This window comes from Rhinolophus ferrumequinum, chromosome 17, assembly GCF_004115265.2.
Source record: "Rhinolophus ferrumequinum isolate MPI-CBG mRhiFer1 chromosome 17, mRhiFer1_v1.p, whole genome shotgun sequence".
Lineage (NCBI taxonomy): Eukaryota > Metazoa > Chordata > Mammalia > Chiroptera > Rhinolophidae > Rhinolophus > Rhinolophus ferrumequinum.
Window position 1 is genome coordinate 30,568,770 of NC_046300.1, and position 26,810 is coordinate 30,595,579.

General features: G+C 46.9%; 1 protein-coding gene across 1 annotated transcript in view; it reads left to right on the plus strand.

Moving 5' to 3' along the window:
* The window catches only part of RFTN1 (raftlin, lipid raft linker 1), a 186,843-nt gene extending 160,294 nt beyond the window's left edge, over nt 1–26,549 (plus strand). The window contains exons 8-10 of the mRNA XM_033133101.1: nt 13,187–13,290; nt 15,795–15,876; nt 25,159–26,549. Coding sequence (XP_032988992.1) covers nt 13,187–13,290; nt 15,795–15,876; nt 25,159–25,557 — 585 coding nt within the window. The 3' untranslated portion in view covers nt 25,558–26,549. The remainder of the gene's footprint in view (nt 1–13,186; nt 13,291–15,794; nt 15,877–25,158) is intronic.
* Nucleotides 26,550–26,810: the final 261 nt, after the last annotated feature.

Sequence of the window (26,810 nt, forward strand, 5' to 3'; positions counted from 1 at the left end):
TATGTATTTATCAGCTATTTATTTTATTGGTAAGGCTTTTGGTCCACAGTAGGTGATTAGTATTTAAATCTTTGGGGGGGAGTCAAAGTTATATGTGAATTTTCAGCTGCATTGGGGGTCAGCACTGCTAATCCCCCCCTCCCCCAGCATTGTTCAAGGATCAACTGTATATCCTAGAGATATACATATTTCTACATAAAAACCCATACACAAATCTTCATAAGAGCATTAGTCATAATATCCAAAAGGTTAGAGACAAGCCAGATGTCCATCACGTGGTGAACAAACAAAATGTGGTATATCCATACAATGGAATATTATTTGGCAACAAAAAGGAACAAAGTACTGATCATGCAGCAACATGGATGAGCCTTGAAAACATGGTAAAGTGAAAGAAGTCAATCACAAAAGACCACATATTGTATGATTTCATTTATGTGAAATGTCCAGAATAGGCAAATCTATAGAAACAGAAAGTAGATTGGTGGTTGCTTAGAGTTGGTGCGGGGGAAAAGAGAGTGACTGCTAACGGGAATAAGACTTTTTGAGGGGTGATGAAATTGTTCTGAATTTAGACTGTGGTGATGGTTGCACAACTCCGTCAATACGTTACAAACCATTGAGATGTATACTTTGGGGGAATTTTTAGGTACTTCAATTCTATCCCAATAAAGATGTTTTTTAAAAAGTGACACATGCATTGAAGACAGTTGAGAAAACACAAGGAAAAAGAATCATCCTACTCTCATTATCACTGAGAAAATAGCCACATAACATCTTCATGTATCTTCTTCTAGTATGTTATCTATATTTGCATATTTTTTACAAAACTGGGATCATACCATTCATCCTGTTTCTACGTCATCATTTTAAATGGCTATAGAGTATTTCAGTATATGAACAATTATATTTTCATGCATTTCTTTAGTTTTCTATTGATTGTTTTTAGACGGTTTCCATTTTCTTGCTCTTGTAAACCATGAATATTCTTTAGCTGTGTCGTTGTACTTCATATCACTTTTTGATTTAAAGACTCATACTTTTTTAAGATAGCTAATACTTATCCCATCGAAACAAACTTTACTTTGGATGCCACCTTGACAGTTCTTGATGCTCCACAGAGGGAACATTGGGCAAGAAGGTGAGGGGCGAGGATCATCCTAGAGACATTACCTGATTTAAAACTTATTTGGGCCACAAGGTTCTGCAGTCACCTTCCCATATGAGGACAAAGTCACTTTGAAAGAAGCAGGTAGACTTGTCCCTATTGAGTGGTAATTGGATGTTTCGTTTTCTAGTCTGTAGCAGTTAGTTTTTGCTACATAACAAGCCATTCCAATCTTTGTAGCTTCAAATAACCATTTATGTAGCTCATGATTCCTTTTGGTCAGCTGAGCAGTTGTTCTGAGTTGGCTTAGCTGGTCTCTCATGGGCTCTCTCAGGCCTTAGCTGCTGGCTGGATGATCCAAGGTGACTTCACTCACATGGCTGGCTATTGGCTGGGGCAACAGGGCCTTGTGTATCTTAACATCCAATAGGCGGCCCTGGGCTTCTTCATGGGATGACAGTCACAGGGTTCCCAAGAGCCCCAGTGTGCTAGCTTATTTCATTTTGCATCACGTTTGTTAATATCCTATTGACCAAAAAAAGTCACAAAACTAAGCTCAGATTCAAGAGGTGGAGAAATAGACACTATATCTTGATAGAATGATCTGCAACAGACTACAAGTGGCACAGATACAGGGACAAATTTGTGTATGACCACTTTAATGATTTACCAGATAATCTTTGCTAACACATTAAGCAGCTTCAGTAGTTGGTGACCAGCATATGTCTGTGTGCATTTAATTTTCATACATGAATACATTTCCAACTACCACATACAGAATGCCCTCCAAAATGGTATCTCACCATCCTGCAGATTCACTCACATTTTTAATGGTGAGTTAATTTAAACTCATGTCTCATCATCGTTGGGTGTGATTTACAGCATTTTTGCTGAGACTTTGAGAATATAAGACAGCATAGGCAGAACCTACCCCAAAAATGTGAGGATAGGTACTTTCATTCATTCACTCAACAACTATTTATTGAGCACTAATTTTGTGCCAGACACTTCCCTAGGAGTTTGGGATTCATCGACAACAAAATGAATTCCTTGCTTTTCAGGAGATTCCATTGCAGTGAAGGAGATAGCAATACAGATCATCAAAATCAGTGGCAAGTAGTGATCGATATGATGAGGGAAGGACAGAGGGAGATTTTTCTAGTGGACTCCAAACAGAGTTGGCCAGTCTCTCTGAGACCATTTTAATTTTATTGACTTTGGTTTTCTCTTCATCAGCTTGTCCTTTGGTATATCAATCCAGGTGCTGATGAAAACCCAAGAGTGCATCTGTTAGAGGCTCTGGTGGATTTATCTCTAGGCTGTCGTGGATCAGGGAGCCAGATAGAATGGAAGGACTCATGGTGATGGGAGTACCGAATAGTCAGGGGTCTGACATGTCCTGAAGCTTGGATATTCCTGTTAGCACCTCAGAAATCCTATTATAAGCCCACTTTCCATAAGCAAGGTCCTCATTGAACGTGTTGGAAGGATTAGTTCAACGTAATTTGGCTTGAGGGAGAGGGGAATGTGAGGAGAGGGCTGAGGTAGAATCATGGTAACCATAGTAACAAGATGCTGACAATTGAGTCACCAAGAGGAGAATAGTGACCAATGCTCGAAGTGGGAACGTGGCACCTTGAATTTACCAAGTGGAAAAAGTCAGGGAGAGAAAATCCGTGGTGCACAGTATTCCACAGTCACGATTCTTACCCACTTTCTTTTCAGAATGAACCCAAGGTTGATACAGTTCACTACACAGTGCTTTGTGTGGCTTTGCCAGTTGCTAGATGCACAGACAGTGGAATAACCCTTTAACTTCCATTTCCTCCGCTGTTAAGATTTTCAATGAACCTTTGTTCAGAGACATCTTCTGGGTTATCATTTTATGATTATTGGTACGGTGTGAGGAATCTACTGTAGATGAAGGTGAAAACTTTGATGTAATTTTAAGGTCTAGAGGTTTTCCTGAAAAATCCCTGGACCCCACTCCAAAGTAAACGCTTTTAATTATGTACTGTGGGAAAACTCTCTTTAAATACCTCTCTTTTCTGTGTAATAGAGGAGGTTTATAAGAAAGAAAGGTTAAAAAATGTGATCCTTCATCCACCTCAAATTATCTAGAGAGAGAGTAATAAAGTGGCAAATCCCATTTACTCCCACAAAGCCTAATTTCCTCTCTCATCAAAGCAAGTGGGAGGGACTTGGCAAGTCCCTGGATGGAGAAAATGTTTCGTGTTTAATTGTTATCAAACAAAGCTGTTTCCAAGTCTGCCAGAGAGGACACGCTCACCCCTGATGCATTCAGTATGTGTGTAAAATGTCAGCTTCTGGAGGATGTAAGCCTCGTGCTGTCTCAGTATGAGGTCCCTGCTGTGCAGCCGACAGGATGTAACAGCTTTGAGTTGCTTAACTGTTTGCACTCAGAACTGCAGTAGCGTCTGTCCCTACTAATGGTCAGAGTCTGCCCCAGCGATCACCCCCTGAACCTCCTAACGCTCGGCCTTATTACCCCCAACCTAATCTGAGCCCTGTATTGTAAAGCACCTCCTGTGATTCTCATCCCACCCAGGCAGGGCATGTCAGGGTGATAGTTTGGCATATTGTCTCCTGCCTCTCCCTCTGTCCCAACAGCCTTCAGGGTATGTGACTTCAGAGACACTGTACATACCAGGACCACATCACCCCGCTTGTCCTAGAATCCAGGAGAGTGTTATCTTGCATGTGCAGGTTTGGTTTTCCTGCCAGCTTGGCGTGCGTGGTACTTTAGGAGAAGCCAGAGCAGCATCTTGAGCTAAGACTTCCTCTCCCAGTGTGGGGTTTTATCTGTCCCTCCCAGGCTATGCTGGTGGCAGTGCTGGGCTTCACTGTAGGTTATCATAAATTAGACTTCAGGGCTCCAGATGTAATGCAAGGTTATAGTGTGTCGGGCATGGAGGAAATGAGGGCCAGGCATGCCAGCTTTGCGTGTGGTAGAAAATGAGCAACACTGAATTCCATTAAGTAGTAGCTATTACATTTTATTTCTCTTGTATCAAACAAGGTGACTTTCACTAGGAGATCGTCCTCCTCGACATTTGCTGGGCATTCAGTTCTTCCTCTAATAATAGTAGTACTAATACATCATTTAGCTTCTTCTCTGGAATAGAGCACCTCCCAAGCTTAGTGAATTAAAATAACAACCCTTTACGGTTGCTACAGAGTTCCTAGTTCAGCTGGGTGATTCTGCTGATCTGGCCTGGGCTTGACTAATTTCAGATGGGCTCAGTCATGCTAATGCAGTCGCCGATGGGTTGACTGACTCTACCTGGTCCAACACAGCATCTCTCACATGTCTGCCAGTGGTTGAGCCACATGTCTTCATCATCCAACAGGCTAAGCCTGGGCTTGTCCTATTGTAGCATAGACGAGTGGAAGTAACAAGGTCCTGGGAGACCTAGGTTCAGAATTCCCATAATGTCACCTCTACTATATTCTGTTGGTCAGAGCAAGTCAGAAGACCAGCCTGGATTCAAGGGGTGGGGAAATGGATTCTACCTCTTTAGGGGAGGAGCTACAGCGTTATGTTGTAAAGAGGCCTGGATACAGGGAGGGTAATCATTGAGGCCATTTTTGCAAACAGTGTATCTCAAATAATAGCTACTATTATTATTATTATTATTATTATTATTATTATTATTATTATTTATTATTTTGTTGGACTCTCAAAGGGCTACAGAGTTTGCCTTTCTTGCTTGTTAGAGAAAATCAGGCAAAGATGTGAATTAACCAGCAGGGGTGGGTAAAGAGCCTTGGAACAGAAAGAAGCCTTCTCGGCACTGCATGTATTTTCATCTGCCCCCTTTTCTACATCTGAAAACTAAGCTTTTTTTTTTTTTAACGTATTCTCTTTGAACGTTATGAAAGCCAAAGTTGTCTAAAATGAGACCGACTGCTTTCTTAGACTCTATTATGTTGGCCTAATTACATATCAGCAAAATGTTTTTCTGGGGCATTGTGTGTAAAACAAAGAGGAAAACAGCATCTCCAGCCAGCCCAGGGTCCTTGCCGCTCCTTTGGGCTGGCAGAGGCAGTGGTCCAACAGGAGGCCTGCGGGAGGATGGGCCAGGAAGCCTGGGCTCCTGCAGCCTCCACTGGCCTCTGAGGGATTTGCCTTTTCCCCAGAAAGAAGAAAGGGCAAGTCACTCCTTCCTCTGTCCTTCCCTCCACCACACCTCCGGGTGGCTTCCATCTGGTGGGGGAACCATATGCTTACTCTCCCACCATCCCCCGGACCAGGATCTCCTGGGACTGAAGAAGAGACTCACATATCTTTGCTTCCCAGGTGCCCAGCACAGAGCAAGGCTGATCGAGGGTGGAGAACTGTAAATGAGTAGTGGTGCTGGGTATGGTCTTTGGGATACAAGGACTCGCGTTTTCTGCACGCCTGCAGCATGCCCGCGTTGCGGCATCCACTTCCCTTTGATAAATGGAGGTGAAATGTTCCTTCTTTCCAGCTTGGCATTCTCCTCCTGCCCCACCTTTGGGTCTTTTGTGTCGTCACCTGAGGGCATGACTCTTATCTTGTCCTGTGCCTCTGTGGCCAGGGTCTCTGCTGCCCAGGTGCAGTCAAGACAAACCCCAGGTTTCCTGAGACCGTGTTTCCATGCCCTGTCTCGTCCTCACTGCCAGCACTGCTCAACCTCTTGCCATCTGCCATTTCACTCCAGAAATGTCCTGGCATAGTCTCCCGAGACCTCCCTAAGCATTCCAGAGATGTTTTTTTCTGGTTTCGTGTTTCATGCCCTCTCAGGACACTTGATGGCGTGGATCCTTCTTCTTAAACCTGTTTTCCACCCGGAGCCGCTCATGAGCTGATTCCTCCCCCATTCATTCAATGTTTTTGTACAGCTTCTGATCACTCCCCTCCCTAGGATTCCAGGCCTCGGCCAGCCTCACGCCTCCTCCAGTTTTCTTCTAGCCTGTGTTGGCCAGTGCCTCCACGTCTTTATTTTCCTTCTAACCTTTCCTGGCTTTAGACTGCGTATTAATTTTCTATCGCTGTCATAACAAATGACCACAAATGTAATAGCTTAAAACAACACAAATTTATTCTCTTACAGCTCTGGAGGCCAACAGTCCACAATGGGTTTTAAAAGATTAAACTCAAGATGTTGGCAGAGCTGCATTCTTTCTGGAGACTTTCCTGGACATTCTGTTCCCTTTCAGCTTCTAGAGGCCATCCTGCTCGAGGCCCGTCACTCTGACCTCTGCTTCCATCCTCACACCTCTCTCTCTCTGACTCTGACCTTCCTCCTGCCTCTCTCTTCTAAGTATCCTTTGATTACGTTGATTACAGACACTGTGATACTACAACAGTCGATCTGATAACCCTGATGGCTACTAAGTGACGGGTAGGTAGCATGTGCAGGATGCATACACTGGACAAAGGGATGACCATGTCCCAGGAGGGACAACGCCACATTTCATCACACTACTCAGAATAGCGTGCCATTTAAAACTTAGGAATTGTCTATTTCTGGAATTTTCCATTTAATATTTTTGGACCAAGGTTGACCATTGGTAACTGGAACTGCAGAAAGCGAAAGCACGGATAAGGGAGGGGATTTCAGTATTTGTGTATTTAAGAGCTACTGTCAAATCGTTCTCCAGGAGGTTGCGTCAGTTTGCCCCCCACCTCTGATGTATGAAAAGGCTGCTTCCTCATGGTCTTGTCAACAAAGTGGTTGTCAAACCTTGGAGTTTTCTCCAATATGATAGGTTTGAATTTACATTCTCTTATGGTGAGATTTGGCATTTTTTTATGGGCTTACTGGCCATTTGAATTTCCTTTTCTGTGACTCTTTCCTACCCTTTTCCACTTTAAAACTTGGATTACTGGATTTTTTTCTATCAATTTTCAGGAGCTCTTCTTTGTAATAGGAGCTGCAAATACTTTCGCATCTTGTCATTTGTCCTTTGACTTTGCATAGCTTGTCTTTTGTCACGCAGAAGGGTTTTTAGGTCTGTCACCACATGTATTATTTTTATTTTATGGCTTCTGGAGTCTAAGTTAATTAGAAAGGGCTTCTAGTAGGCCTTTTAAAAATTAAAATAATAAAATTATGTTAAATGTGGGGAATTGGACATAGGCATACATTTCTTCGCCTCTGAAAAATCCCTGTAAAATAATACTAAAGGAATGATAGATAGTTGGATGAAAGTCCATTTTCATTATTTTTGATTCCATATTTGCAAATCCTACTTTCTAAAATTTATTTGTAATCCCCAAAGCAATACTCTTAATTCTTTCACTGTCACTTGTCGATACGCAGAATAGCAAAAAATTTGAGTCGCCAGTATGCAACCCAGCTAAGGTGACAGTCCACCTTCTTGTTTCAACTGTCATATTATAAACAAGTGTCCCTTTTGTAGTCTACTTAGTGCCATGTTTTCACATTTTTGTGCTTTTTGTGTTGCTGATGTTGCTGCTTTAAATGGCCCCAGGCACAGGGCTGAAGAGCTGTCTAGTGTTCTTGAGTATAAGAAGGCTGTGATGGGCCTTACACAGCAAATGTGTGTGGTAGAAGCTTTGTTCAGGTATGACTTGTGGTGCCGTTGGCCGTGAGATCAAAGTTAAGGAATCAACAGTATATGTTAACAAGGTGTCTTTAAACAGAAATACACATAAACAAGTTTCTGTATTTATCAGGTGATGAAGACGTTGTGATCAGAGGCTTGCAGGAACCTAACCCTGTATTTCTCCCTAGAAACAATGGTTCAGTATTCATTAATTCAGTGTTTGTGGCAACATTATAGAAGAGAACTCTTGTGAATAATGAAAAGTGACTGTAGATGGTGGGTAGGTAGATAGATAAGTAGATAGATAGATAACATACCCAACAAGAATGGAAAGATTGAAAGAAAAAAAGTAGAAGATGAGTAATTTCAACAAATTTTTAGAAGATAACAAAGTAGAGAAAGCTGTAACCTGGGTATACAAGGGAGCCGGTTCTCTTGCAGAACCTGAGAAAAAGCTCTGGTCTTCAAAGCATAAGTCTCCATGGGATGGTGGGAAGTGAACTACAGAGCTGAAAACCAGGGCATTGTTTTAAAGTCTTTATGTAGTGTGGTGAGATCTCTAGCCCCCATCTCTGCCTCATGCAACCAGGTAACTGTAGAGATAATGCAGGGATCAGAAGAAACCACTTAAAATAATGAGATAAGATATATGCATCCATGAAACAAAAACAAGATGCCCCTCCCAAAAAAAAAAACTTCAAAAGATAAGCAAGAGCTTTTGGGTCTTAAAAATAAGGCATAGGAAATTTAAAAACATACTAAAACAGGCTGTAAAATGAAAGAAATATTTTAGAAGGTAAAATAAAAAGAGGAAGAAAATAGGGGAGCAAAAGGCAATAAAATGAAAATATCAACCCTACACTTTGACTATGTAATAGGAGGCCCAGAAAGCAGACAGAATATGGAAGAGAGAAAAATTATAAAAGGAAAAACAAAGAACACTTTTCAGAACTGAAGAACGGGAATCCTCATATTGCAAGGCATCAGGTGGATAGAGAGCCCTTTGCGTGAAAAAAGACCCACCCTAAGCACAGTGTCAAATTCTGGAACTTCATGGGGAAAAATACCCTAAAGTCTTTCAAAGCAACACAGCAGGTTACACTGAAAGTATTAGTAATCAAAATAGATATCGCAAAATTCTAACATCTAGAAGCTAGAGGAACGATACTTTCAAAATTTCCTTGGGAAAATAGATTTCAATCCAGACATCTGTACCCAAACTTTTAGTTTAGGGTGAAGACAAAGACATTTTTAGGAAGTCAGGGAATCAAATGACTTCCAGGACATTGTTTCCTAGGGAGCCACTAGAGGATGCAAAATGAGGAGGAAACCAAAAGAGAAAAACACCAGCCATAGACAGTAGTGGAAGAACCCAGGCATGGAAAGCATTCAGACCAGATTGGAACAAGGGTACAGAAAGCACCAGAAATGATGTCTGCAGTAGAAAAAAAAAATCGAACTAATGAATTTAGGCACATGGGATTTATTGATGGGCATAAAATAGAGGTGTTGGAAGATATGGAATATAAATTAGTGATGGGTTGGTGTACAACCAGGCAGATGAAAAAAATATATATATGAGGTCATAATTAACTCCAGGAAAAAGATAAGATTATATAAAAAGGAAGGTGTGGTCACAGTGCATTACTTGACCAGCTCAAGTTGAGCAATATTTGCAAAGTGGTAATAACATAAATACTGACTTTTGATTTAATTAAAATTACATTATAAGTGTTTGGGCCACTAAGAAAGAGGAAGTAAGAAATGTGTCTGGGAGCACTAACCCTTTATTTCCCATGATAGTAAATCAAAAGATATCTAAAATTGATAAGAAATAGTCATATAAATGTACCAGCCAGTAGTGTTGGGCATTAGTGTTTTGGTAGCAATTTTACAAAAGATGCACAGTGTTTTTGCAGGGCTCTTCTTCAGATGCCTTCTTGGTAACAGGCTAGGTAGGGCCCAGCCTTGTGGCTGTTGGGGATGAAAGCAAACAGTCCCCAGTCACTGTTTTCAGGTACAGAGACCATCCCAGAACTGGTCCCACAAATTTTCAGATATGTAAAATTGAATTCCCGTGTTCATTCACCATCATGTATAAGGAACAAAGCCTTTTCTTTTAAACTGCTTGTCTCCCAGATTGCTTCCACAAATTAAAAAGAAAACAGCAAACTGACACTCAGGATACAAACTTTCTCACTGGACCAATGTGTCACCTCCTCATTATTTTCCTGTATGGAAGATCTTTAAAAACAAAATGATCAAAAGACAAATGCATTTGTCATAAACTACATTCCGTTGTCATAATTTTTGGACGGTAAGGGAAGGTTGTATTGGATGCCTGTTTCTTTAGTTGATTTGCGACCACCAAAGAAATAATAGGGAACCAAAGAAAAAAGAACCATAAACATAAATGAATTCCTTTTATACAAGTTGAAGAACCACAGGACATGCTCCACTTTTTTTTTTTTTTTTTTTTTTTTTAGCACTCCAGGTGTGATGGGAGATTACATGTCCACACAGGAGAGTGGAGAGTTAATTAAAATTTTTGCTCCTACTCCCAGAAAGAAATGTCTTTTCATTTGATAAGCAGGCTGGCTTTGGAGTGCTGTTTGTGCTTTTCCCTCCCCACTGCAGTGTCACAGAAAAGCAGATCAAAGAGAGCCTTCCATCCATATAGGTTTCCTACCATCTTTCTTAGCTAATGGACTTGAAAACGTCCTCTACTGACTGCATCGGGCTGGTGTCATATTTTAGAAGTGCCATCTTACTGTGTGGATAATATGCAAACCAGTTTTGATAGATGCTATGGAAAATCACATTCAACATTAATTACATCAAGACCAGCAGCCCATATAGTCAGAGGAGTGGTAGAGTCTGGCAGAGTGTAACACCTCACCCCCTGCCGTTTGTACTTTACTTTTCAGCCCACCATGTGACAGCCAGATATTAACACTTGAGATTGAACCCTCAGCTCTCCCAAGCAGGGTTAGGTTCTGTTGTGTTTTTCCTTTTCCTTTTAGTCTTTATCATTCTGCACCCTCTGGCTGGTATCCCCCACCCAGAGGGGAAAAACTGTTTGGGAGAAATCCTGCTGTCTTTCTCTTTAAGATAGTGACAAAGATGAAATAAAATAGAGCAAAATAGAAGCACCCCTTACGAGGCCTGTCTGAGCAAGCAGGTCAGGTGACAGCAGAGGTGTCCATTGTCTTGCCGTTTGGGTGCCCGTGGAGAAAACCGGCCGGGCACAGTCACCAATAAAAGGACTCCATTCTGCCACTCAGGGCTTTGTGAGGCGCCAAAGCTTGTCCTGGTTGCCATGGCTACTGTCTGATTGTGGTGGGTCTGTCACAGTGCTTGATAAAGTGGGAAGGTTATTCTTGATAGGCCCAAGTAATCATAACCTCGCAAAGCTTGAGAGTGTGGATTTAACATTTTTCCCCTCCTCTCTTTAAATCAGGAATGCAGGGTGGGGGGCAGGGGTTCTCAGGATAAAGCAGCCACAGCAGGTGTCCTGCTGTGCTGGTCTGGAAGGGAGGTCGCCATGTGCCCAGGGAGCCAGGCAGAAAGGGGAGTCGCCTGGTCATTTGCTGCCATCTCTGGCCTGAGTGGGGCTTCAGAAACAGGGCCAAAATAGGGACCCTTCCCACCCCCTCCTGTAAATAAATTGGTTATGGTTGTACCCCTCTGTCCTCCTTTCCTCACTTCCCTCCTTCCCTTCCTGTTCCCCCCTCCTTTAACTTCCATTCCTTTTCTCCTCCTCCTTCCTCTTCTTCCCCCGCTCCTTTCTTTTCTCCCCACCTTTCTCCCCTTCCTCCCCTCCATTCCTTTCAGCTGCAGTAGTATTTCTAACAGAGCTGATCCTTTCAGAGTCCCTCTACTCTTTCTCCTCACGTGGAGAATAATGGGAAAGGCGGGCTTTCAGGTAACAGCTGATGGATGCTGGCCGCCGCCTCACAGACTCTTTCTGTCACCAGAAGAGACCTGAATGATTGTCCAGGCAGTGCTTCTCGGACTTAGCTGCAGCAGAACTCCTGGGAGGACTCTTCCAAACGAATTCCCACGTCCCACCCTGGAAGTTTCCTATCTGGTCCGTAGGTCTGGGTTGAGTCTCAAGACTCTGCATTTCTAAAAGTTCCCAGGTGTTGCTCATGCTGCTGCCTCAGGAACCACACTTTGAGAACCACTGACAAAGGCCAAGACTTATTTTATACCATGGAGGAAACGGAGGCTCCCAGAGGACAAATTGGTTGCCAGTGGTTCAGGTGGGACAGGTGCCCAGTGATAGGAGCTTTAAAAGCCACCTGAAGAGGCAGGGCTGGTCAGCTCCCTAAGCCAGAGCAGCGGGACGAGCGAGTTCTATTCCCCAGCAGGACAGCCTCTCACCAAGGGTGGCCCCTCTCGCAGTGAAGCTCCCCGGTTAAGCCCACCCTGCCCAGCGCTCTAGGCCCAGTGTGGTCTTTCATTTGTACACTCTGGAATTCCCCCCTGGAATGCCCCCCCGCAGCTCCACCTGTCCGATTTCTGCCCAGCTCTGCATCCTTCCTCTCTGCTGACCTTGGAAGCCTCGTGGCCCTGCCATCAGCCCGTTGTGTATTTTGGTTACTTATGTATTTGTGCTGTTGCCTCTGCTGGACCGTGAACTCCAGCAGCAGGACCGGACCTTCCTTCCCCTCTTTTCCCCCCACGGCTCCAATATACTAGGTGATGAATCCGTGTGGCCACCTTGGAAGGAACCTGGACCCATGTTTGAGATGTTCAGAAGCCAACCTAACTGAGATGGGGAGTCCAATGGGGACACAGGATGGCGGTGGGGGCTGCACTTCGGGTGTCTAGTGAGGAGCCCAGCGTAAGAAATTAGGCCTGATGCAGGGAGAAAGCATGATGTGGGACCCAGTGCAGTGGCCTCACTTTGGGGTTCTCTCCCTGTGGGAGCAGGACTGAGCTTCGGAATTCAAAGGCATATATTCGGCAAGTCTCCCTGCTACCCACACTGATTTGAAATAAAACCCAGCAGCATTCATTTACCCCTGTGTGGCTGGTGGGCATAACACAGGTGAAGCTCCTTCTGTGTGTCTGTGCACACGCAGGGTGTGTGCGTCTGCTGTGGCTGGATGCAAGTGACTTGATCATTTGTCAAATGTAATTTAACTCCCACGACACTCTCCGAAATGATCCAGAGCGGCGTGTGTTGTCATATGAGGCAAGGTGATGGTGCTTCATTGGAACTCACAAGAAAGAGGCTGTTTGTCCAGACAAGAATAAAACAACATTCATGGATTAATCTTTGGGCTCTAATTCCTTGCCAATAACGCAGGCTGAGAGGGGGCCATGAAACAGGTTCCATGCTGGTGTTTTGGCTCTGAGCTCTGGAAGCATAATGAGAGGCAGGGCCTCCACGCTGCAGGACACCCCCACCTCTTTCTGCTTGGTTGGGTGGGCGGGTTGAACGGCTCCTCTCAGTCACGCAGGTGGCAGCTCGAGGCAGCAGCATCCTTCACGGTCGTCTTTCTCCCTCAGGGTGTCGAGGTGCAGACAGACTACGTGCCCCTGCTGAACTCCCTGGCAGCCTATGGCTGGCAGCTCACCTGTGTGCTACCAACTCCTGTCGTCAAGACTAACAGGTAACAAGAACAGTCATGATTATTACTGAACACTTACTCGGTGCTAGGCACTGTTCCCAGTAAGTACGTCTTGTATATAACTTAGTTAATCCTGTGACAAGCCGATGAGGCTGGTGTGGTTCCATCACCGCTCCAGCTGGGAAGTGGCAGAGCTAGGATTTCAGATTCTTAAACCCCTCTCCCCACAGCACTCCTCTGCACCCCTCTCCCCACATGGGGAGGCTTGGCCAATGCATCATTACTGCCCAGCATGTCAAAGATGGGCCACCTGAGGACGCCTGGGGCTCTCAAATGCAAAAGAAATCCAGCATCTGCTATGTGCCCTCTGCTGGGCTAGGTAGGCACTTTATGTATAAAATCTCATTCAATCCGCCAAAATCCTATGAGGTGGACTTTTAAAAATTAAACCCATTTTACAGCTGAGGAAAGTGGTGGCCAGGGAGGTAGAAGGACTTGCCCAAGATCATAGCACTGGTCAGCAACCCCCCCCGCAAAGATGTGAAAACTTGGAGACTTGGCCCTTGCTTGTGGCACTCCTTATAATTTCATGTTCATGGTCACCTGTCTACCCTTGGCTCTGCCCACCAGCCCTTGAGCCCATGGGCTTGTTCTAGTCATACCAACCCTACAAGGCCTTCCATCTATATTTTGGGTTTGCTATCTAAACTGGTCTTCTTAGCAATTCTGTGGGGGTTGTGAGCATATATGTAATTCCCATTTTACAGATGAGGAAACTGAGGCTCAGTCACATACCTGAGGCTACACAGCACCTCACTCAGTCTGCAGAGTCCAGGGTTCCTTGTACACCATGCCGCCTCTTTGCTGACCTATAGGGATGCCCCTCCTGTGGCGCTCAGTGCCCCACTTTCCCCAGTCCTGTTACATACCCACCGTTGCAGGGTCGGGGACTGCATGAGGCAAAGCTGGGGAGATGGGGAGATGGCAGAGCAGTGCAGCCCCAGGACACAGACTGGGTGTGCAGAATGATGGTGACAACCAGCCTTTCCTGGGTCCCTCCGCAAGCCTGTTTGGGCCCTCAGTATGTCTCCCTCCTAACATTGGGCCATAGTGGGTCTGTGTACCTACGGGAGCCAGGCTGCAGCCACCTTTGGGCTGCACTTGGCCCCTGAGAGCCACCATATTGTTTCTCAGCCAAGACTTGTAGGGGCATAGGGTGATGCAGCAGAATGGAAAGAACCCTGGATTTGTGGCCCAAGTCCTAAGTCTGCCACCTCGGTCAAGTCCTGTAGCTTCTCTGAGTCTGTTTCCTAGTCCGTAAGACAGAAGAACGCCTGCCCCACCACCCATTCCAGAGGACAAGAATCATAATGAAATGTATTTGAATGGGATGCTCCAGCTGGTTCTGAGCTAAGCCCAGAGGGTGCAGATAGGTCTCTGTCTGTCTGCGTCGCAGATAGTCACACCTGCTAAATAATTCTCCCTAGTCCCCCAGGCCCTGTGCCTTAAGTGACTCGTCATGGTGGAGTGGGAGAACCCATAGAATCAGGAAGACCTGAACTTGAATCTTACCTGTGTGCTGTGGAGCCTGCTTTTTAAATGAGCCTTCATTTCCTGTCTGTAACGGTGTCTGTCCCAATCCTTGAAATGTTGCGGTGAGACCTACGTGAGCCATTATGTGTGGAACCAGCCAGCCCAGCCCAGGAATAAAATAGGAAATATTAGTCCTCTCCCTCCTTACCCTCTGACACTCCATGTAGTGACACGTTGCCTCGGCAGAGAAGACATTTGTAAAATAGAGATTTAAGAAAGTAATCAGAAGGGTGGAGGCGGGGGAGAAAACAATGATCTCCTTTATAATATTTCTATCTGCCTTCTTGGGAGGAAAGCACACTCATTGTGCCATAAAAATGGGTGGCGCTCATAAATGTCCCCTCACCTGCTTGTTAATGCCAATCCCTGCCTTTCTGCCTGCCCTTCATCTGTGTGCCTGCAGGAGTGGCATGGCCCTCCTGCTCAGTGAGGGTGTGTCAGGCCGTGCCCGAGACCCTGTGCGCAGCCAGCCCTCTGCCCACTGTCCCTGTGATGGCTGATGGGCAGAGCTCTTCACCCAGGTCCTCATCTGCCTGCCCATCTGGGCCAAGCAGGCCCCTCCGGGACCTCATTACCAAAGACAGATTTCGAAGAGGCCTCTCACCCTTTTGAGAGTCACTAAAGAAGCCAGTTTGTCATCATTTGGCCAAGATGCTAGCTGCTGTTTCACATCAAGGGAAGGGATTTTTTTCAGCTGTGAAATTGACTTTGCAGGGATACCCACAAAACTTTGACTGGGCCCCTGACATAGCCCCCCAGAAGCAAGGGAAGATAGTCTGGGGATGTGAGGGGGGGCGATTCTTGATTCTGACCTCTCACTATTTGGTGGCAGCCTTCCTTTCTTCCTCACTATTTGGTTGGCCTTATGAAGTTAGGGATTACAGTGTCTGTGTGAGGTTTAGAGTCCCCCCCAGGTATAACATAGCTCATTCTCAGCTCCGCGTGTGTTGCAGGGAGGGCAGTGTATCCACCAAGCAGATTGTCTTTCTTCAGAGACCGTGTCTACCTCAGAAAATCAAGAAGAAGGAATCAAAGGTAAGTGACCTTGATGGCTTTCCTCAGGTTTTCTTTGCAGGGTTTCATCTTCGAGTGTATTTGTCTTCAGCGGTTGAGCCAGCAGCCTGTTCCAACTTCCAAGGGCTCCGAGCCCAAGGGCACCTGAGCCCCTTGGCAAACTCAATCAGACCTGAGGCTGCCAAAATGGGACAGGTGAGGGCACTGGGGGACCTTGTCTGCCAGTGTCCTACTGGTGAGGCCAGAAGAGCAGAGGAGAGAGGTTTTTCAGGACAGTCAAGCGTGCCAGATATTCCCACTAGGCTAAAAATAGGGTCGTGAAGTCAGCTGCAGTCTGTCGGGATGGGTGGGGGGGCTTGAGCTCAGGCCCAGCGTCTCTATCTTCATCTCATTGCAAGCTGGGTAGAGGTCCGGCCTGCCCTTTGGGTCCCTCAGACATCAGAAGTGTGGTGATGTGGGCAGACAGACCCCACCGGAGCTCGTTTTTGACAGGCTCTGACCCAGAAGCCCCTGAGTGAGAGTGGCTGGTGTGGACAGAGGCCAGCCAGCCTTCGCCTGTGGCAGTGAGTCTTCAGGTCAGACTGTCCTGGGGATCGCCAGGTTCCTTTCCCCTCCCGTCGGATCCCAAAGCAGAGATGTCACACGAACTCTCCGGGAAACATAGTCACCCTGAGAGACTGTGGCCATTCTCAGAATATTTCCTGTGTTTCATAAAGTCAAGCCCAAGTCCGTCCTGTGTCAGATGCTTCTGAGGCTGCACACGCCCATGCTTTGCTGCTGGAAGGTGCTTTTCCCATGGGCGTTTCACCAGTTGCTCAGGAAGAGGCAGGTGAGTCGAGGGAACCTGCCAAAGCCCGAGTCACGTGTCACCTGGGGCCATCTCGCCCGACCTTTGATGGCCAAGGCCATGCTCTCCGGCAGAGCCTGCTGGGCCTGCTCCTCTCCTCACATTTGCCACCGTCCCTGGGCTCCCACTCTTGTGCCTCCGGTTCTTTGGACATGGAGCCCGGACAGGAGCACCAGGCAAGGGAACAGATTGGAGCAGCCCCTTACCAGCCAACAAATCTGGGGCGGGGGACTTTCGTGGGAGAAATGCCAAGGAAATGGCGCCTTGAAGCCAGATGGGGCAGAGTGCCGCAGACAGTCTCTCTCCAAGCTCTGAGATGCTAATGTGACAGGTGACAGCAGCAGAGAACCAGAAGGCAACTGCCAAACCCAACATTAACCACCAGGAGCAGTCAACCGCCGGCGGGAAGATGGATCAGCCCGACTGCTATCACAGTTACGGCTTAGCCGTCGGCTCCTGGGGACCGCGTGTATTCACAGAGTCACATTCAACAACATCACAGGCCAGGGCTCCACCAGACACCAAAAGAAACCCGTTCTCCCTCTCAGAGAGGGAGGTGGTGCTGCCTTTTCTTGCCAGCTGTCCTGGTTGTGGTGCCGTCGGATCCCAAAGCAGAGACACGTGTTTTGATTTTGGTGAAGGCCATACATCTCTCACAGGGGGATGAGCCAGGGGAAACTTGAGCGGCAGGGAGATTTTCGAGGTAGGGTTTTTAAGCTGCTCTAAGAGGATCGAATGACTTTCCTCAGGAAACATCCTGAGAGGATAGGTAGGAGTCATTTATTTTCTGGTCAGTAGACACTTCCAACCCCAATCAACTATACAGATATGGAAGGGTTAGCTGCTTTCTCTGTTAAAGTACTTATTTATCTCCTACTCACTGCAAGGATTGGCTAGTGCCGAGCACTTGTTTTCTGTGTGACCCGAAGAGGTTCCCTCCCTGGTGGAGTCCCAGACAGGGGACTTTACATCAGACATCTTGTTTTCATCTCACCACCACTGTCACCTGCTTCTCCGCTGACTCAGGTCAGCGTTCTGCTCCCATGAGGTCTGTGGCAATAACCCACCTACTCCTCACGGTACCTGAGCACCCGGCAGCAATTAAACTGTCAGCTGCCTCTACCTCCTGAAGCACCTTTTCCTCCTGGCTCTGTCCCACCATACTCTCATGGTTTTCCACCAGGTTCCTCAGGGTTCAGACCCAGCCCAGTTCTCCTCTCACTCTCTAACCTCTTCCTTAGAAAATCTCATTCATCCACAGGAGAAATTCTCCTCACTACCTTTGTGTTGACGTCTCTTTATCTGCGTGTTCCGCCCTCCCTGCTCCCCGGAAGCCCCAGCTCTACCTGTCCTGTCACTGCTCTATAATCTCAGAGCAACTCCTGACGTCGTCCCTCCCCCACACCTGGCCCACCTCCCTCTACCGAGAGGAATGGGCCACCACTGACCCAGAGTCGCCTGCTTTCTTAGGGATCACCCTTGTCTCTCCACATCTCCTTCCACTATATTCAGTCAATCCTTAAGACATGTCTATGTTAGGTCCTGGAAAATCTGGAATCCTCCACTTCTCTTCATCCTCACTTGCCTCAACTACTCCAGTCTTCTAATGACAGGTCTCCCTTCCAGTATGTTCTCCACTCAAAGACACAGTGATCTTTTAAAAAAGCAGATGGAATCATGTCACCCCACTGCTTAACACGGTTCTAAAGCTTTGTATTGTTCTTAAGATGAAGATGGAAACCTGTCATACGGTCCACAAGGCTCTGGGTGAACTGGCCCCCATGTTTGTTTTCCAGCTCTGTTGGCCTCATGCTCTTCAGTGTCCCTTCCTGCCCCAGGGCCTTTACTTTAGCTGTTCTGTCTGCCTAGGACACTGTTCCTTTGTATTTACTCAGGATGATGTTCTCTCCTTTCAGGCTCATTTGTGAGACACAGGGAAGAACCACGCTCCTCTCTTTCAGAGCTCTCTTCTCCTTTCTAATTATTTGTATTCATTAGCTTATCCTCTACTGGTAGAGGCAGTCCATGAGAGCAAAGATGTTTTTCCTGTCGTATGCCCAATACCTGGCTTTTAAGTTGGTTCTCAACAAATATTTGTTGAATCAGTGAATGAGTAATCAAAATTCTGAGCCCAGAACATACATATTATCTCTAGCATTGAAATTTAAGAAAAGAAATCGCAAGGTTGGCACACCAAGGAAGCAGTCCTCTTAATGAGCAAAGTGGACAAAATTCTCCAATCAAGACTTTTCATCATCTGAAAGAAACCTCTTTGAGTGTATGTGTGTGTGGCTTTCAGAGCAAATATGAAACTCCTTCAAAGGTAATAGGTGGTTCCTACGACACCGGAGAAATCGTCCTTCTAAACTACTTGAAGTGAAGGCAGATAACGAATCGTGTTCAAAATGTGCGAATTAAATTCATTAGCCCCTGCTGACATGGAACTCTGGACACACTGCTGTAAAATGAAGGATTTGTTTTCTTTCCTCAGTTATTTCTGACATGGATGGCTAGTTGGACTCTTTCTTGCTTTAGGCACCAGTGGCACACCCACGTGCCACACATACCCTGCTTGCGAAGGCCCCCAGCATCGTGCAGTCTAACCTGCAGCTTGTTTGTGGAGTTCAGAGACGCTCCCGGATACTGCTCAAGATATGAAACACGTCCTCCAGGCTGGACTGCCTGCCTTTAAGTGTGATTGTTACAGACGCCCTCTCAGAGACAACCCGGAAAGCTGTCCCTGTCCCAGGGGCTGCCACATCCTGCCTCTCCTTTTTTTGCTTTCTGAAATGTCCACCTTTTTGAGCCTTGGGATCTGGAGCAATCTTTGTTGTCTGTTAGAGACTGTGATTGTCCCCAGCTTCAAGGAGAAAGAGAAGCCTGGGTGTGAGGGAGCTGGTGTTAAGACGGAAGGGAGGGAGACGAGGAGGCCCTTCCGTGCATGGCGGGGCTGGGGCATGGGGGAGGCTCAGGGGCGTGTTCTTTTTTCACCCGCTGTTTCTCACACAGCTAACCTCTGCCCAGGTGCTTTCCTTAGCTTGGTGGTCTCAGATTATGGCTCCTGGACCAGCAGGATCAGCCTCACCTGGGAGCTTGTTAGAACTGGAATGGCTCCCCGCCTTCCCAGACACACTGAGTCAGAAACTCTAGGAGGAGTGAGTGATCGGTTTGAAGGAGCCCTCCAGGTGATTACAATGTCCTTCCAGTCTGAGAACCAGTATCTTAGTTGAACAGTTTGGGGCCCTTCTAGGCTTACCTATGAACCTCCATTCAAATTTTATCATTATTGATTTTTTTTAAATGGGTCTGTCAGGGAGCCTCCAGTGTAGATACTTGTTATTAATAAACTGAACCAAAGAATCCTTAATGGCAGTTAAATCTGAACTTCCATTAGCTGACCACTTGGCCTCATGAGTCAAGCTCCTGATCTAGAAGATGTATGTGAACATGGTACAGTCTGAAAGCTGAGGCACTTATGCATTGGGCTGAGCCATCCAAAGGTGTGTGGCCTCTCCCTTTGCGTCCTCTCCTCCCTTCTCTTTAGGGCAAGGGACTAAAGCTTTTCATTCACCAAGAATAAGAGGCTAGGAGGATAGTGTGGAGCCAGAAACACCTGTGTTTGAATTCCAGCTCTGCTGTTTTCTAGCTGTGTGACTTTAGGCAAGTTACTTAACCTCTCTGAACCTCTACATGCTCATCTATAAAATGGCTTTAACAATGCTTACTTAAGTATTGCTTTGGGGATTCAGGGAAATGGGACACCTTATCACAGTGTGCGACACATATATAGACACCTTGGTATGTGTTTGTTTTTTCCTAGGCAGGTATTCTACAGGCAGTCTGCCTTTGCAACTCAGAACATTTAGCTTTTAGATTATGTAGTCCCTGAGTTTTGGCCACTCCTACTTCCCTGCCTCATGAAAATGTGCCCACACAGGAGAGAAGGAGAGAGGAGGAAAATGGAAGAATGGAGTCAGACAGCCTCCTGAGTATCTGGCTGCAGCACAGGGACAGCTGTGGGAGGATCAGGGTGCCCAGGTAGCAGGGGGAGTCTGCACAAACCTATCCGATGACACAGAAAACAATGCAATCCTAGAAGGAATGTGGCTTGGCAGATTTTTCTGTGATGATTCTGCAGGACAGAAAACATTGGCTGGAATAATTCCCTGCCAGCTCAGCGCTGACAGTCCCAAATCTTCCTCTGCCCAGCAGTCCAGGCACGTTCCTGGAGAAAGTGGCTGGTGTGCCTGCCACAGGCCCTTTCCACAGTCTATGTCCTCCAGTCATATTATATCACGTGATCAACAAAATGTGGTGTTCAGGAAACTGGGTATGACTGGTCACCCAGAGGAACCATGGATATTCTATTGTTTAATCAGCCCCTGAGAGAATGGGTTTGCGTAAGAAAATGTTGAGGATGGAATCTGACTCAGGTGGAAGCATCCTCAGTTGTCTAGCACCCAACTGCAGGGGTTGCTATTCACATCCACTCCTGCTGGCAGAGACAACTATTTTAGCGATGAGGATCTTGAGATTCAGAGAGATTAATAACTTGCCCAAGGATGGAGAGCTAACAAGTGCCAGAACTGGGATTTGAATCGGGGTCTCAGCCACCATACTATAATGCTTTGACATTTTGGCATGTAGGGCCTTGCAGCTAAAGCAATCTCACCACTTCATTAGCAAAAGTAGAACTGTCTCCGACTTCCCTGACAGCCGGCTGACTCTCGGAGTACTGTATGTAGCAGGCTTAATGGGCCTTTTTTTAAAAAACATGCAAAACACAGAGACGCTGACTATTTGGGGACATCAATTTTTTTTTTAAGGCTCTTCCATTTGGGCTGGAATTAAAATGCAGCAGCAGCTGCTGCATGTAATAAGGCAGCAGTTATGAACCATGATCACCTGTGCCCGAGAGCCACAGAGGGCTGGTGTCCGAGGCAACAGCCGTGGCTCTGAGGTCCGAAGTTGGCGTCATGCAATGGTGGTTATGGAGCTGAGATGCTTGCTTGGCAGTCTCAGCCAAAGTGGGCACCCCTGGGGTGGGGGCCTGAGGCACCCCGTTGCCTGTGGAGCGGTTCTGAGGCCATTGTTGGAAACTCATGGCTTAAGTGGAAGAAGCTCAAACCATCCCCAGAGGGAAGTCGGTCAGCTATAGTATGAGAGGGAGGACCGCACTGAGGGAGGGTCTGGGGGAAAACCCATCCCATTGTAGGCGAGCCCATTTTGGGGTTTGGCTGGGAGGGCAGGGTGGAGGAGGACAGGAAAAAAGTTCAATCCTCACCTCAGCATATACTTCGCTCCTTTTTCTCTTCTTTGATGAAATATTCAAATTTACCAGTCTTGTCCAAAAGGTGTTCAATGCAAAAATCCCATGACGTGTTCAATCTCAGAACCGTGTGAGTGCTTAGGCAAATGTTTTATTTGGGAAAACAGGTCTCTACCACTGAGAGCTCTGCAAAGATGGCAGATGTTTAAAAATTTACATAGCACATTTTTGGTTTTTCCTAGCAAAGTACTCAATTATTTACAGTGTGGTGAAGGCTTCAGTCATTTTCCACTGATGGTGCAACCGCATTCCGAGGCTCCCCTCTCCAGCCTAGTAAGGAGACGTCAGAAATGCAGGCTCCCTTTATTTTTCTTTCAATTGCAGGCAGGCTAAGATTTAAGTCCATATTTGGCGAAACCAACGTAGTGTGACTGAAGTAGAAAGACATGACGGTGGTGGGAACTTAAACGAAACCCCTGTGTGTACCATGAGTCACTGAGCTGCACCTGTAGGGCATGCCCAGACTCTAGTCCCATGATTCTCCTCTTCCCAATAAGAACAATCCCTGCCGCTGGGGGTCCTGACTCTGGCCCCCACCTACCCAGCTCGCTTTCCTCTGGGGTTTCTCTCTTGTTCTTTGTGTCTTTCACAACGAGGCCTGGCACGTCCTGTGGAGAACCTGTGGCTACCATTTTCCCGAGTAAATGCACACCACATGGATCCCTGGCTTCTGACTCTGTGGGTCCCCATCCTGAGTGGACTGGCCATCCTGGGGATACTGATCCCCTAGAATGACAGAGGTCAGAGGGTCTTTGGCTCAGGAAAATTGGGGGCACCCCTGATGTTTGGGGAGTAGAAGAAGGCTACAATGAGTCGTTAGCCCACAGAACACATTCCTCTTTTATAAATACAGTGACCCACGACTCCGAGGTTTCCAAGGTATTCTCGTTAATTAACACCCTTCGGTGTTTCCATGTCTGCTCAAGCTCATTTGCCTCGATTTATTCCACGTGCACAGGCCTCTAAACTGTCTTCCTCTGACGGTTCATGCAGTCAGCACACTCAGCAGAACTTTGAACGCATTCCCCTCTTTTCCTTCCTTAATTTCTCTTTTTGGAGATCACCCAGAAGTAATGTGCAGATGGACCCATCCCTCCTCACTAAACCCTAAGCTATGTTTGGGTTCTACATTATGGAACTGGTTTACCCTGAAACACAGTGTAGCCGGCTTGGCTGGGCTCTGTCATCCTTCCAATCGTGCATCCCACAAATAATTTTTGAATGCCTACTCTGTGCCAGGCACTGTGCCCCAGGGATACAGAAGTAAATAGCACAGATGGCATCCTTGACCTAATGGAACTTACATCTGGTGTCATTCATGGTAACAGCAAACGTATCTGGTATATAATGTGCTAAGGGCTAAGTTCATGACATGGATTATCCTGTCATTGAAACCACATAAATACCCTCTACAGCGGGGCTTGACAAACGACAGCTCACAGCCAAGTCCAGCCCACACCTGTTTTTTTATTTATTTATTTATTTATTTATTTATTTATTTATTTATTTATTTATTTTCGCCTGTTTTTATAGATGAAGTATTATTGGAACACAGTCACGCTCATTTGTTTATTATCTATGACTGCTTTTCTGCAACCACAGTAGAGTTAAATGGTTGCAGTAGAGACCACGTGGCCCACAAAGCCTAAAATATTTATCTGACTTCTATAGAAAAAGTTAACTGATTTTGCTTTTACAGAAAATCAGGTTACCAATCTTGATTTTAGAGTTACTGTCCCCATTGCCCAGATGAGGACGCTGAGGTTAAGAAATTAGGCTAGTTTGGGGTGGCCGGGTGGCTCAGTTGGTTAGAGCGCAAGCTCTGAACAACAGGGTTTCTGGTTCTGTTCCCACATGGGCCAGTGGGCTGTGCCCTCCACAACTAGATTGAAGACAACAAGCTGCCGCTGAGCTTCCAGAGGGGAGGCCGGATGGCTCATCTGGTTAGAGCACGGACTCTCAACAACAAGGTTGCCGGTTCAATTCCCGCATGGGATGGTGGGCTGTGCCCCCTGCAACTAAAGACTGAAAATAGGGACTGGACTTGGAGCTGAGCTGTGCCCTCCACAACCAGATTGAAGGACAATGACTTAGAGCTGGTGGGCCCTAGAGAAGCACACTGTTCCCCAATATTCCCCAATAAAAATTAGAAAAAATGAAATTAGGCCAGTGAGCGGTGGAATTTCACCTTTTCCGCTGGCGGTCTCATTCCACAGCTGGGACATGACCTGGTACTTGCCCAACTCTGTTGATGACCTGAGTCCTCTCTGAGTCTCTGTTGACATCCCTGTCACTTGGGGAAACGCTTGGTTGCAGATCGGACTCCCTGGGAAGCAAGGTCTGAGATAGATCTGAAAGGAGGAAGTTGCCCTCAGGAACAAACACCTGTGGGGAAGGCGGGTGCAGGAGTGGGCAGGGGGAGAAGCTGAGCTGTGATGCAGTCTCAGCAGCGCCCTCAGCCGCCCCTGCAGGCATCTGGAGCTGGGATGGCCTTTTCGAGTTGTCCCGAGTTGGGACAGGGAGAATGGATCCCATTGTACCCCACCTGGGTCAGTCATTGGTCCTAGGTGGCCCCAAGAAGGGAGTGTGACCTTCTGTAAGATGGTGGGGGCTGTCAGCAGAGAGGGGCTCCACTGAGGGCAGCAGTCCCTGCAGCCGGGGCAGTAATCTGGGCACCCCACATTCTGTGCCCTTCTAACGCAGGTGAGACGATGCTGGCCCACAGCTAACTCAGAAGAGAAGCAAGTAACCAGAGACTTGGCACTTAGGAAGGGCAGGCCCCATGTCCCCTCTCCCATCCTGCTCATTCAAATAATAGGATTTGAGGACCTCCCCTTCCAAGCCTTTGGCATGGGGCCAATTGAAAGAGGTACCCCGTCGGCCCCCCACAACACCCTAAAATCCACCTTTAAAGTACACTCCATGGAAGGCATTGAGCAGGCTCTCGGGTGGGTGTGATATGTTTGGGCCATGATGTTTGGTGCCGGTAATTCTCTGCCCCATGAATGCTGGGAATTGTGAGTCTTGCTCCAAAAAGTGATATGGGTGTGAGTGCAAGAAGATGTTCAGGTGCAGCTCTCGTTCACAGACACTGCATTTATTTATCCCCATCCTCTTCGGTTTTTAGTTTCAGTGGCGATTCTCCCGGGAAGACATGCACAGCAGGCAGATGAGGAAATCCAAAGGTAAACTCAGTGCCAGAGACAAGCGACAAGCAGAAGAAAATGAGAAGAATTTAGAAGAACAGTTTTCTAAAGCTGGAGATGTGGGAAACTGTGTGCTGAGCCGGCAGCAAGAGGTGGGAGCCTCCGAGGAGATGAAGGTCCCCTTCCAGGAGGTCACGGGAGAACAGCTGTGTCCTGACAGCCGGCTCTGTGTGGAGGGGGCCGCCATGCAGAACGGTCCTGCTGGCCACTGCAGGGCTCCAGCGGGGGGCTGCGAGGGGCAGTCGGGTCCTGGAGAGGATGCCAGGGAGGGAGGCGCTGAGGAAGTGGCTGCAGAGCCCCTGACAGCAGAAGACAACTGAGTCGCGGGCGGTTGGAGCGGAAACCCTACGAGTTGGCCAGCCCGAGGCACTGTGCTGGCAGCCGGGTCGGGGACTGATTTGCCCTGGTGTCCTGTGTTACCCTTTGGTTTGGTTTGACCTCTCCTTGTGAGCTCTCCCAGGCCCTGCAAGGGCTGGCTGGCTCCCTGACAGTGTTGGTTTCTGCATATCTGTTTGAAACGTGTCGTAATGCTCCAGTGTTAGAATGCAAGAGATCAAGTTATTTCTTCTAGACTCGGGGCTGGAGGCCCAGCCCTGGCTCCGTCACTCCTCAGTGGGAGGGTCTGGACCATCCAGTGCCTGTGTCCACCCCCCAGGGCCTCCAGGGAGCATCCGGGTCAAGTCCATGGGCCTCCCTGGCTCCAAACCAAGGCTGTGTGTTGTTCATTCCCACACCCTTCCGGGGCAGTGTCCGTCCCTCGCTGTTTTCTGCAGCTACTTGGTGATTGTAACAATCCCTGGAGCCCTGTCAGCTGCTCTTCTCTCCCTAAACCCCCCAGACCCTGATGCTTTGGCAAAGAAAATCACATTAGAGGAAGGGAGGTGCCCCACCTCCTGGCTTTTCTCAAAGTATTCCCATAGATACTGGAAATCTGGAAATGAAGAGGTAATTCTGTTTGTGCACCTGCTCTTGCAGAATGTCCAAGAAAGTATTCTGTGTTAGTATTAATGCCAAAAAAAAGTTTTGAAGGTTTTGTACTCAGCACACCACGTGAACACATGTTCTTTCTGTCATTTCAGGGCAACCCGACTGGTGGGGTGTCCTTGTTATGTGCTATTTTTAATCAGTGTATCATTGGCCAAGTTGTTTCTCATGTATGCTACCACGTGTTTATATCGTCCAGAAAGTATTGTTAAGGCTTTAAGTAGATGCAACTGGCAAACCTTGGAGAGAGGATGCCGAGTGTCTTGACCAAAACAACCTGTCTCTTCTTTCTTGTTTAATTACTTAAAGCAATAAATCATCTATGAGTTAGTGCATTGTGAGTATTGAGTATTTACTGTGTCACAGTGAAAAGTCCTAGCTGACGTCCAAAGGACTCGACCTCACATCCCTCATTTACTTTTCATAAGTTTCTAACTCCTGGCAGCATGATGATTTTGGAGAGGACAAAGCTCCTGTGGGAAACAGCAGCGCCAGCTGAACACACGGTGCTTTTTTGTGATTTGTAGAAAGAAGATAGAAAGGGGGATTCAGGTACCACCATGTAAAGGTGATAGAGACAAACCTTTTG